Source organism: Phaseolus vulgaris, chromosome 7 (genome assembly GCF_051622355.1).
Source record: "Phaseolus vulgaris cultivar YP4 chromosome 7, ASM5162235v1, whole genome shotgun sequence".
NCBI lineage: Eukaryota > Viridiplantae > Streptophyta > Magnoliopsida > Fabales > Fabaceae > Phaseolus > Phaseolus vulgaris.
The window spans coordinates 40,667,111-40,681,146 of NC_143504.1; the positions used below are offsets into that span (position 1 = coordinate 40,667,111).

The following is a 14,036-nucleotide window of genomic DNA, read 5'->3' on the forward strand; positions in this document are numbered from 1 at the left end:
CGAGAGACGAATGAGAAAGCTTGTGAAGATAATGACTACAAATCTCTAAATTATGTAAAAATTTGGTTGTCTTTTATTATGCATATGTGGTTTTCTTTTCGAATTTGTAATCTTAATTATGACATGAATTCTATGCACATTTATAATATTTTTCATGCACGAACTTTATCCATAAATTTTGCTTTAAATTTTAATTTATTGCATTAATATTTATTTCATAAATATTTTTTGCTTCATCAAATTATATATCCAATAGAGTATTGAAAATAATATGCTCCAACGTAGTAACAAAAATAATCTTTTAATTTCATACAACTATAATTTAAAAAATAAATAAATCACAGTTACAACTTTTTTTCTAATTAAAGTTTCTGACAATCGTAAACATGGTACGAAAATTTTAAATAATTTATATTATATTTTTCTGAAGTTAGTTCTAATACAATACCAGAAATAATATTTCAATTACCAAAAATAATATTTTATTTCAAAACTATTATAATTCACAAATAATCAATCAAATTATTTTTTCAGCAATTTTTTAATACAAAGACAAATATGTAAACTTACATTTTTATAAATTAAAAAAAATACAATTTCAATCAAATCCATCACATCACTCACAAACTTTCATAAACTTTTCCTACATTTTTCACTTTATTTACCTTAATCCGAACACCCTAACTTTCTTCACACTTTCCCTTCAAATCATCTCAAATTCACTCTCTCAATTCTTTCCCTAAATCCAAACAAAGCATAAATCCTTATTAAGGGCCTACTGCACAAATGGGAGAGATACCCTTCCCTTAACCCCTTATTTTAAGGGCCTAAGGCACAAATGGGAGAGGTACTCTTCCCTCAAGTCCTTATTTTAAGGACCTAAGACACAAATGGAAGGGATTTTTTTTGGGAAATAAGAAGACAACGACAAAAAGAATGAACACGAAATCTCACATATAAAAGAAAATAATTTCAATTTGTAGTCATTCTCTTTATTGTTCCACTCCACTTCAAGCAATTCTATTCCTTGATGAAACCATCATTCTTTTGCATTTACCATAAAGTGAATCTCAACCTTAGTCTGAACCCATCATACTATTCAATTCCAAAACTCAAGCAGAAGAAGAGTAAAAGTCTGAACAAAAAGAAAAGCTCAAACAAAAGAGAAGAAAGAATATAAAGCAAATGTATACTTTTAGATACATGAATCTAAAAGTATTTTTTCAACAAAATATATTTCAAATTAAATAAATCGAAATACAATTTCTGATTATAAAAGCCTTCCTGCATAGATAATATGAAATATTTATAAAACACAGAAAATGAAATGACAAAAGACACATTACAATAACAACAAAATATAAAGATTAATTTTTTCCACAAGAAAAAAAAAACTACAAATGAAATTTTTACCAAACACACTGACATGAAATGTTTGTTTTGTCCTTAATGATTTAAAATTTTTGTCTTTCGGATATTCATATATGTAAGTCAAATCACAAAGTCCAAATATACAAGTCTAGAACTAATATGTCACATCCGGAAGCTTACCTAAACAACATAAATGACCTTTCAAATGCCAAGATTCGTAAGCAAACATAAATTAGTTCCATATCTCGATCCTCAGCACCATTTACAACACACCATTCCAAATATGAAAATCCAAAACTCATAACTCACTTTTGAATATGGCCATCCAAAAACTTAAATGAAGTACAAAAATAACCTTCCAGATATCAAAATCCAAAATTTATAAGAGTCACTTCCAAAGTTTTGCATCCGAATGCAAAAATGAAACAAGAACAATGTTGGGTTTTAAATTTTGGGTTTTAAATTTTGAATTAGGTGCATGTCTTAAATGATATGGTGCAAGAAGAAATGACCATAAAAAGAAGGAAGGTGAAAAACTAATTAAAACTTTAAGGTTTTTTTTATTAAAGGTCAAAATCATATTTTTATATTTATTATTTGAGTGTCACGAGAACATGAGGTGAAGGAAAAAAACAACCTATACACCACTACTATTGAAACGCCAATTAGGAAGTCACATTTACACTCCGAAATGTTTTTGAATTACACATAACAACTTTTCTTTTTTCAAATTTACAACAATCACCCTTATAATATAAAGTGATACTTTTTCTACCAATCAAGAATTAATATAATTTATAGTGTTAGTGTAATATTATAACAATTAAAAGAGTTTTCTATAGATATAAAAAAAAATAGAAGAGGTATAAGACGAAATCCAAAAAAACACAAGAAAAACAAGAATAATTTATTTTTATAATTATATACTATTTAAAATTATAGCCCGGTGGTTCTCCACCCAATATTACGCAGGTTCTTTTTCGTAGTAATCCCTTCAATTTAGATTTTGATGGAGTAGTTACAAAATGTAAAGAAAGAAAACAAATGTGACAGCATAAAATAACTGTTCCATAACAAGGGCAAAAATTTAGTGGATGATTAAAATTCAAACAGTAGTAATCTTGCAAACCAGCTTAGTCTGCGATATAATCTTACATTGAAGTTGAGTGTATAGAGATTCAATAATCTTACATTGGATTCTTACAGTGATTTGTACTGCTCAATAAGATGAGACGCATGAAGGCGGGATGTAGGGGTCACAGTGCAACCCAGTTTTTTCAAATATGAAATCTGCGAAAACAATTGCTACATATGTCACAACCAAACTACAAATTTAGATGCCTAACAATATCCCCAAAGAAAATAAAGCAACCGAATCATTACCAAGAAATAAAAGCAAGTTACCTACACTACTATCGAAACAATCCATGAATCTAATAAATGGCAAAGTGGGTTATATGGAAAGTGTTATTTGGTATGCGAAGAAAACAATTTGATACTTCAGAAAACATTCAAGTTTCAACAAGAAAATCAATGAACTAAAGTTCGAAAAAGTTTCTTTTTAGTCCGTCTTTTTATACGAAAGTTGACACAGATAATTAGCAATGCTAACTAATTAATGAAAACATTGGAGATGAGACTTCCTATGAAATGTGACACCACCACCATTAGGTATTAAGTTAGTAAACGAAAGGTATGAATGTACAAACAATATAAAAAGAGAAAATGGTAAGAATTAAGATACATAGTATAGTTATCCAATCCTAATCATAGAATTTGCTACGAAAAATCAACAAGATAATTTTTCAACTTATTGATAAATAACCATGTATTCATAAATGTAATAGTAGGTTGCATTGCCCTAATCAGTAAAAGGTCAAAATATAAACTAGCGCTATTGGAAAAAAAAATTCCAAATTCGACCAGAACTAGTGTTGAGTCCTATATTGATTAGAGATTATTTCAATAAATATATATATATATATATATATATATATATATATCCACATGGACAATCGTCAAGCTTATAGGTTAAATTAGGCCTAAACTATTTTGTAAGAAGCGCAACACAAACAAAATATGTTATCAAATTAATCTCATTAAAATTGCATATTTTTCTGAATTTTTATTAAGTTTATTATGAAAAATAACTTGATATCTTAGTTTTTATTAACCATATAGGTCTAACATATCTTGTCACCATGAATTGTTACCTGCTTGGCAGTTGGTGTTGCCGAACACATTGCATTCTCAATCTTTAATTTCAGGAAATGTTCCTGAAAAGTGAAACAAATAGTCATAAGTCTCATTCAATATCAAAACAACGAAAATCATGGTTGTTATATTTATACCTCAACCCCATCCACGAAAATAGTTTTTATGCAAACCACTCAATAGCACGGGAAAAACTACATAAATGCATATGAAGCAAAAGCAGGTTGCATATGAAGACCATAAGAAATGGTATCCTTGAGATACCGTAAAATCCTTTTAACAGTAGTCCAATGAGCTTCCAATGGATTTTACAAAATTGACAAACTTTATTGACAGCATAGTTATATCTGGTCTGGCGAGAGTAGCATACTGCAATGCTTCAACAACCGATCTATAAAGAGTAGGGTCTGAAAAAATAAAGTAAATTGTTGTTTGAAATGCAAAACCAAAACTTCAAGGGAAGGAAAACATGTAGTAATGTTAGACCCAATTCAGTTATGTGTTGGTGTTTTCATTCAACTACACCATTTTGGTGATGCGTGTGAGGGCAAATGAATCTATGTATATGATGACTAGCAAGAAAGATGTAAATGACCGAAACTCAACCCCCCTTCCAATTAGTTTGAATACTCTTAATTTTGGTAGCAAACTGCAGTTCAACCATAGATTTCAAATTTTGGAAAACAGTGAGGACAGAATTCAAAATAGACATTATTATCAAGAGCAAATTTACTGACACTAAGAAGATTTTTAGTAATTGAGGGAACATGCAGTAAATTGTGTAAGCAGAGAAAAAGATTAGAATTAATAGACTTCTTGAGACAAGAAGAACCAGAACGAAGAACTTTCAAACCTTCACCATTGCCAACATAAATCTGATATGGGCCTTCAAAATAATTAAATTGTTGAATATTGAGTCTCCAATAACATGAAAAGTCCCCCCAGAAATAGGTACCCAACTGGAGTTGCCAGGTTCTTGGGCAGAAGAATTTGCTTTCACTGCACTAGGCACATCAGCAGTGAGTCTTGGAAGAATAAGTGCAGTAGAAGGATTAGTCAAGCTTTTAGATTTGAAAGAAGGGTTGGATATTGTAGCAGAGGACTAGAGAGGCTGATTTGTAGTAGGGTCATATACAACAAGAGATTCATGTGGTTGATAAGAAGAATCTCCACGGTAAAAGCAAATATTAGTAGTGTGTGACCATATTTGAGACAAATTTGGAACTGAAAATTAGCAAATCTACCACCAGGCTTGACTGCCACGACTGCAATTGAAAGACGACGCCTGGTCAGGAGAGGTTGCTAGGAAGTTTGAAAGAGGGGTCACTCAAAAAATAAGGAAAATGATTTTGAATGAGCAAATTGACACTAAAATGAGGAAAACTATTGAAACAGAACAATTCCATGTCTAGGAGTCATGGTGTATGGTACTTATATGTTATCATGTTGATTTTATCGGGGGAGATTAAAGGACGATAGAACACAATATTACATATAGAGTGTGGTACATAGGTTTTGCATATCATATACATATATAGTCTCTAGATATTGACTATGTAAAACTTGCTAGGAACAAATAAAATCCATTAGTACTAAATGGTAAATGCCTTTATCATGTTATGCATGAATCTACTATTTTATATCCGCATTAACTATAATATTTCCAACAGAAGAAAACAATTAAAACTCTGAAAATAATATGAGATGATATAAGATACAAATTATTCACATTAATCTATACTAATTTTCTAGGCCAAACAGTAACTAGTGAAAATCCAGAAAACCTGTTTTTCTCTCATAAGATGAGCACGTTTATCAGCAGGAATCTGCTCCCATCTCAAAACCTATCAGGAAATAAATATCAGATTTTTTCTACAGATGCAGTATCCAAGATATGGAAACATATTTAGTTTAAATAATATATAAAGGTGCTTACATATTGAGCATACTGAAATGCTTCGACACAGCTTAAACAAGGTTTTAATGTATTCAACAAGTCCTGAAAATGAAATTAGAAATTAGCATACAAATCAGTTAACAAGATATTTTGGTAACACGGAAAACAAGAATTCACGCCATTGACAGTTGTCATGTGAGTTTGGACAACTTATATTAAGATAAGTAATGAGAACAATAATTGACAGATTACTGTAACAAAGTGTCAGTGTTTGTCCGGTAAGAGGCAGAAAGAAAAAGGAAATTGTTTTTGCTTCTGATATTATCAACACATGAGCCCCAAAACATTTAAGCATAATAATTTTATTCTTAAGCAGTGTCATTAATTTTAGATTGAAGAAGGATACCCTATAATCCGCTATGTCTACATTATATAGCAGATAGCACAACGGCCAATTAGTTGAATTTGCATAATAGTTGAAATATATATCAATTATATGTGTATACAAATTAAGAGTATGCAAATGAAAACAAAATCAATAAAAATTAGCATATTATTAACTCAAAAGTCCTATTGTCTGGAGAATTGTCAGAGATGACAAGAGGATGCATGTGGCAACCTAGAAACCCGCAGTGGTCGCAGAAGCGGACACAGTTGCAATTGCAGATCCAAGGGATTCCGCCCGTAATAGTGCTATAGGTACTATTCAACAAAACTGTTCTTAAGTAGCTCCTGATATCATTTCATGTCCAATGCTTTTAAATTTAAATATTGGAAATATTCAACCCAGCCTCAATGATAATATGCACATGCACTTTAAAGTACATGACAAAAAAAGCATCCAAGGGTTTGTTAGAGATATGTCTTATTAAAGAAAAATAAAAAATAGGATAAATCCCTTGGGTATATTGAACACATAGGGTTATGTTTATGTAAGAAAAGAAACATATGGGCTAAACCCATTACATAAATATGAAATATCTAATAATATCTAATTAGATCTAACACTCCCCCTCAAGCTGGTGCATATAGATCATATGTACCCAGTTTGTTACAAATGTAATCAATCTTAGGCCCTAGTAAGGATTTAGTAAAAATATCTACTAATTGATTATTTGAATTAACAAACTCAGTCTTGATATCTCTCGATATAATCTTTTCTCGAATGAAATGACAACCAATCTCAGTATGTTTGAGCTAATATGAAGAGCAGTCTGGTTATCACATATAAGTGTCATTTGAGTGACCTCTCCAAATTGCAATTCGTTAAGTAATTGTTTAAGCTAAATAAGCTCACAAGTAGCCGAGGCTATAGCTCTATATTCTGCTTCTGCACTAGATATTCCCACAACACTTTGTTTTTTGCTCTTCCAAGAGATCAAGTTATCACCAATGGAGACACAATAACCGGAAGTTGAGCTTCTATTAGATGGAGATCCTGCCTAATCAGCATCTGAATAACAAACAACTTTAGTATGGTTATTATGACCATATAACAAACCTTTTCCTGGGAGCCTTTAATGTACTTTAGTATACGAATGACTGCATTCCAATGATCTTCACATGAAAATTGAGAAATTGACTCACCACACTAATTGCAAAGGAAATATCAGGACGAGTAACAGTGAGATAGTTTAATTTTCCAACTAATCTTCTGTATTTCTCAGGATCCGAAAGAGGCTCCCCCGATTGGGTAGAAGTTTGACATTGGGATCCATGGGAGTATCAACAGATTTCGAATTCATCAACCCAATTTCCTCCAAAATATCTAATGCATATTTTCTTTGAGAGATAACAATACCAGTATTGGATTGTGCTACCTCAATCCCCAAGAAATGTTTGAGTTTGCCAAGATCTTTGGTCTGAAAGTGTTGACAAAGGTGTTGTTTTACTTGTGAGATGCCATGGTGATCACTGCCTATAAGAACAATGTTATCAACATATACTACAAGATAGATACACCCAACACTCTAGTGACGATAAAAATCTGATTGATCTGCTTCATTGCAAGTCATACCAAAGTGTTGAACAACATTGCTAAATTTTCAAAACCAAGCCCTAGGATTTGCGAAGACGACATACCAATCTAGAAGACTCCCCCTGAGACACAAAACTAGGAGGTTGCTCCATATAAATTTCTTCCTGCAAATCCTAAATAAGAAAGGCATTTTTGACTTAGAGGTTATTGTTGTAGAGCAGCCATGGCTATGAATAAGCGAACATAAGCCATCTTTGCCACTGAAGAAAAAATATCACCATAGTCTAAACCAAAAATTTGGGTATAACCTTTAGCCACAAGACGAGCTTTGAGACGATCAATAGTACCATCAGGACCAACTCAAAGCAGTATAATATGGAGAGGGATTAGGGGTATAACGTATACCTTTACATATAGCAATAGGAAGATCAGGTTCAACTGTCGGAGTAGGAGGGGGATGAGGTGTTGGCACTAGAAGAGAGTCATCTGATGGACGATGAGACATTTGACGACGATTATACACTTGAAGAGTTGGTGGCAGTGGTGAATCTTTAGGTGCACTAGGCACAACAAGAGGAATATTAACTTGATTAGATGAAGACATAAAAGGAGAAGGACAAGACTTAAAGTAAAGGGAAGATTCACTGATGGTGACATTTGCTGAAATAAAATAACGGTTAAGAGAAGGTGAGAAACATTTATATCCTTTTTGTGATCTAGTGAACCCTAAAAAGACACATTTGTGTGACTTAGGAGATAATTTATCTAGACCAGGACTAAAATTATGAACAAAGAATGTGGACACAAAAACTTTGAGAGGTAAAAAGTGGAGAGGGTCATGCGAAAACAAAATAGAATGAGGAATTTTGTCATCTAAAACTGAAGATGGCATGCGATTAATGAGATAACATGCACTAAGAACAACATCACCCAAAAACGTTGAGGAACATCACCATGGATTAACATAGTACGAGTTGTTTCAACAAGATGTTTATTCTTGCGCTCAGCTACCCCATTTTGTTGAGGTATATAAGCACATGAAGTTTGATGAAGAATACCATGAGAAGCCATAAAATTTTTAAAAGAATGAGAAAGATACTCACGTCCATTATCATTGCGCAAAATTCAAATGGAAATTCCAAATTGATTTTTAATTTCATTGAAAAATATTTGAAATATAGAAAACAACTCATAACGGTTTTTCATCAAAAACACCAAAGTACATCTTGAATAATCATCAATAAAAGTAACAAAATACTAAAATCCTAAATTAGACTTAATACGACGTGGTCCCCAAATGTCAGAGTGAACTAAGACAAAAGGAGATGAAGCACGTTTGAGACACTACTAGGAAAAGAACTACGAATGTGCTTCCTTAATTGACACGTCTCACATGATAAACTAGATATATTAGAAAAACTTGGAACAAGTTGCAACATCTTGGCAAGACTAGGATGACCCAACTGAGCATGAATGAGAGATGGAGAATCCATAATTGCGCCAACATGTGCATAGATCTGTAGTTCATGAGACTCACATCCGGTGCCAATCATCCGTCTCGAACTCTGCTCCTGTAAAGAAACAAAATCTTTGGGAAAAGAAATAACACAATCAAGGGAACGAGTGACACGACTACTGGATAATAAGTTAATGGAGACCCAGAGAAATAAAAAACATTATCAATAGATAAAGAAGGAAAAAGATTAATAGTACCAACACCATGTGATGGTACCCTATATCCATTGGCCATGGTAACCGAAGGTAAATAACCCGTAGTAGATAGGGAAGAGAAAAAAGATTGATTACCAGTAATGTGATTTGTGGCACTTGAATCTAGAACCCAAGGGCCAATGGAAGTAGAGTGAGTGAGGCTAACAAAAGATGTACCTGAATGTGCAACAAAAGCAATGGAACTAGGGTTCAGACGATCCTCATACCATTTAAGAAATTCTTTGAAAATAGCAGGCTGGCCTGGGTATCAAATGAAGTATGACCCACTGTAGAAGGTTGTACAGGAACAGTTTGGGCAACCATAACAGATTTAGGAGGACAACCATGTAAGACATAACATCTATCAATTTTGTGACCAAGTTTGCCACAAAGGTCACACTTGTGATGCCCTTTGCCCAGCTTGTGAGGGCAAGTACGACCATTGGCAACGGAAGAAGCCATAGTGGCAGCGGAAGCGAAAGAGGGAATAGAAGAAGCCATACTGGGAGCGGAAGCGGAAGAGGGAACAAAAGAAGCCATAGAGGACAAGGACAAATCCAATCACCGGTCAATTGGAAGCAACAACATAGATGAAGGCTCCGACAACAATTCCGACGAGATCGCAACGGTGGTTTGGCGAGATTGCGGCGGTAGTTCCTGCGAGATTCTGACAGCGGCTCCGACGAGATTCTGACGGCGACTCCAGCAAAGAGGTAGGGTAGTGGCTGGAAAATTCTAGTGAATAGTGGGTTCACCAATTAAAATTGAACCCTAACCCTATGCTCTAGATACCATATTAAAGAAAAAGAAAAAATAGGATAAATTCCTTGTGTGAATTGAACACATAGGGGTATATGGTTATATAAGAAAAGAAACATATGGGTTAAGCCCATTACATAAATATGAAATATCTATAATAGCTCATAATATCTAATTATATCTAACATGTCTCTTTGTATCAGGGTTCATTCCATATAACTGAAAGTCTGTCAAAGCAAAGTACACAAACAAGAAAGAGAGAACAATAGGCAGCATAAAAGTCAGGTCAGAAAAATATGGATATTGGTGGACCTTGTTTTTGTTTCTCTTCTGTCTCAGGCGTTCATCAATTACAAAACTTACCTGTTAAGAGGAAAAAGTGATTTAGTTACCAAATAAGAAAATATAAATTACATTCATGGTGTGCATCCTACAATACTTATTTAAAAAGATATCTCAATATTATAATGCACAATATCTATAAATGCTTTAGCTATCAATCGTTGTTAATTATGTATATAATAAAGATGAAATATAATGAAATATATGTATCTTATAATTACAACATAAGAGAACACTTGTCAGCATTTCAAGCATTATTTCCTTGAAATCAATGTTGAGGGACTTGATCAAGCATTATTTCCTCGTAATACCAACATTAAAACCCCCCATATAGGTCTGAGTAGTTATTGTCTTCCAGCACTTCTGTTTTAAAGATAAAATGGCCTTACTTTCATATATATTTCATCATATGAATTTTTGCATAGGAATTTTGTTGGAGATCCCATATCGACTAAAGATAAGAACATTTCATAGTATATAATTGGATGCAAACCTCACTTTATAAGTCGGTTTTATAAGGTTGAGTTTGGCTTAATGTTCACTTCTTAATATGGTATCAAAATCATCTAAAGTCTATCCTAGCGAGAGTTTGTAGGATTTATCAGGTCACCTGCTATCGGACCATTATCAGACCACCCATAAATATATAGTCACACACACGAGTTGGCAGGTCTCGGTGTTAGGGGATGTGTTTGAGATCTCACACGGACTAAAGATGAAAACATTTCATAGTATATAAGTGGGTGCAAATCAAACCTTATAAGCCGGTTTTATAAGGTTGAGTTAGGCTTAAAGTTCACTTCTTAATAGATTTTGTAAAATCCTACAAATTCAGAAATTTAAATAATAAAAATGGGGATATTTTATTGATTAAGAAAACCTTAAAACATCTCCAATGTAAAGGTCTTAAAAAGGTTATTAAATTTAAGGATCGAGTTTAATAAGAAATTCCTATTGGAGCAAGTTGATGTGGTATGATGGGGTCTTAAAATTAAGAACTAGATCTTGTATTAAAACCTGAATCTCAACAATAAAATACAATATTTCAAATAAAAAACTATAAAATGTTGGTTCTTACCAGACCTCTATTGAAGCAAAATTTGTTAACTTAGACCCTTCGAGAATCATTTGTTAACATTATAGACATTTATAATATCTACTCACTCCATTTTAGAATAATAAGTGTTTAAGGTTTTTTACCGAGGATTAAAAAGAATTATAAAAAATTTAATGAGTGGACAATTTACTATGAGTGCAATCAACCCAAGCAGACTGTAATGCTTCGCTAATTTCAGGGTGAGTAGTGTAACCACGGATGAATTTGAGGTGATTTGCAAATGTAATGAGTTGTTATCTAGTCATTTTGACATACGAATTTAAAAATTTAGCAAATGGAGAGATGTAATTAATTGCTTATGAATCAAGAATGTAAACACCCGAAGACACTGGGCCAACACTATTGAATGAACTCTTATCTTTCATAGATAGGATACACAATCCAAAAGACTTATTCATTGATCCAATCATTGTTCTCATACGAGCAAGTTCTTCCCTATAGACTTTCATATCAAGATCTTTTTGACATGGAGCAATTGGTTGATTTGTTTCTTCATGTTGAGGTAGTATTGTATGCCTATCATAATGAGGTTCTTTTGTTTCAATCCAACACACATTCAAAATTTTGTGATAAATGTTGAGAGAAAATCATGTTTAGTATTAAACATTGTTCTTAATGTCATACCCAACATTCCTAAAAGAAAATTTTATTTAAGTCATCCCATATCTCTTTGGCAGAAGAATAGAATATATAGTTTCGACTTATCTTAGAACCCATGGAATGCCACATCCAGCTCATGATCAAAGAACCTTCCTTATTCCAAATCACAAAATTAGAGTCAGTTGACCTCAATCCTCCACCATTGATGTGGTCTTATCTTGATCGTCCCTTGAGAATCCTCCAAAAATACGGGCTCAATTGGAAATAATTTTGGTTGTCAAAGCAATAGTGAATCAACACATTTGGAAGATCATTAATACCCAAGAGATGAATTTCACCTTAGACCATTGAAAAAATCACAAAACAAGGACATAAGAAAGAAAACTCATTTTTGAAAAACCTTTCAAGCCAACCACCACCACAATGATAACAATGAGAGAGTGAAAACAGCCATGGCAGCTGTTTACATTGCAACTATCTAATACCAACTTGAATTGCGTAAGAAAATAAAGAACTATTTTATAGATAACAATCACACTTATTACATTCTCATCACCTCATTTTGAAATAATCAAACTCTCTAAAATAAGGAAATAAAAATATGCTCAAATGAATAATATTCTAAAGATATTTTCTCCTAATCAATTTGAAGATATTGATATTTTTATCCTATTAATCCATTATTTACAACAAACATTTTGCACAATTTTTTAGCCATGGATGTGACTTGGGAACAATAATGCCAATGTGTATTTAAATTATTTGAATTTAAATTATTTGTATTTAAAACCTACACAATTGATTATGCATGGCTCAGGCACAATTAATTATATAGGGCTAAAAACACAGTGTTTTGAATGCAACATGTTCACATAATCAATTATGCCTTTAGCATAATCTACTATTTGGGTTGTTTTTGAACAAGATGTACGTTTTGAATATATTTTTTTCCACCAACAGCGGTCATTTTGTGCATTGCATGTTTAAATCTACAAAAAGATGGCATAAGGGCAATTAGGACTTTACAAAAAAAACTACCTAACCTTTTCACTTCTATCAAATGAATCACATATATCCAAACAAAATTCACTCATTTCTAATATTTTTCCACTAATCCAAACAATCTCAGTTTTTTGATATTCTAATTCTCTTTTTTTCTTTCCTTTTCCACTTCCTCACTTTCCATTACTCCATCCAAACAAGGGTTAAATTATCAGTATTGGTTGTTGCATCATAGGTACACGAGTACTAAAAAAGCATCTTGTTGATAATTTGTTTAGGGTGAGATTCGATTGAAAATTTTAATGTTTAACTGAAAACCTAAAATGTCACTTAACATAATTGTATTAAAATGTGACTTGTATTGAAAATGAAAGGAGTGCTTTAGAAGTTATATTTAGGGTGATTTCTAACTGGTCAATAGTGAAATCTTAACAGTAATAGAACATGAAAATTAAACTCTGATTTTTCTATTTTACCGTCTCATGGTAAGGTATGTTGATTTAATGATATTTGTTCCTCTCACTCTCACATAAAAAAGGTCTTCTCATTTGATATGCCAAGTATTGTACAAGTGTGCGTGTAATTTTAGGAGCAGTTAATGATCTTTCATTATATTGATAGATCAAAATTAGATGAGTTAGATAAGCAGAGATGACTGGGAGAGTTCCTAATTACCATGATTACATAAAAAATTTAAGGACAAGATAGGAAGAAAATAAAAAACAAAATCAAATTATTCTAGAGTAAATATTAATCAAATTTCTATTACCTGATCTTGATCTTTAATTTTAAAATAAAATTACATGCAGTTGTCAACAAAATTGATAAATGGGTAGGTAGAGATGTAGATAGATCCAACAGAGTAATCACCTTGTCAAGCAATCTCTTTGGATCTTGAAATGCTTTCTTTTTGGCCCATTGATGGAATAAATGGGAAACAATAGATCTGTCCTCAACACTAAATCTGCAAAAAAATAATACGTAATGATTAACATTAATATTCCAAAATCAAATACAGGTTAGGTCGATGACAAATAATAGTAATA

The 14,036-nt window shown here is 32.4% G+C and overlaps 1 protein-coding gene across 7 annotated transcripts in view; it reads right to left on the minus strand.

Moving 5' to 3' along the window:
• Positions 1-2,418: 2,418 nt before the first annotated feature.
• The window catches only part of SRS2 (P-loop containing nucleoside triphosphate hydrolases superfamily protein), a 48,766-nt gene continuing 37,148 nt past the window's right edge, over positions 2,419-14,036 (minus strand). For 2 of the 7 annotated variants that reach the window (XM_068620734.2, XM_068620732.2), the window contains exons 24-29: positions 13,861-13,954; positions 10,242-10,292; positions 5,522-5,584; positions 5,370-5,429; positions 3,585-3,647; positions 2,419-2,661 (exon numbers count right to left, since the gene is read on the minus strand). In XM_068620734.2, coding sequence (XP_068476835.1) covers positions 2,572-2,661; positions 3,585-3,647; positions 5,370-5,429; positions 5,522-5,584; positions 10,242-10,292; positions 13,861-13,954 — 421 coding nt within the window. In that variant the 3' untranslated portion in view covers positions 2,419-2,571. Of the gene's footprint in view, positions 2,662-3,584; positions 3,648-3,722; positions 3,993-4,438; positions 4,851-5,369; positions 5,430-5,521; positions 5,585-10,241; positions 10,293-12,155; positions 12,327-13,860; positions 13,955-14,036 lie in introns of those variants that run through there. The other 5 variants (XR_011081964.2, XR_011081963.2, XR_011081962.2 and 2 more) reach the window with 5 other exon arrangements.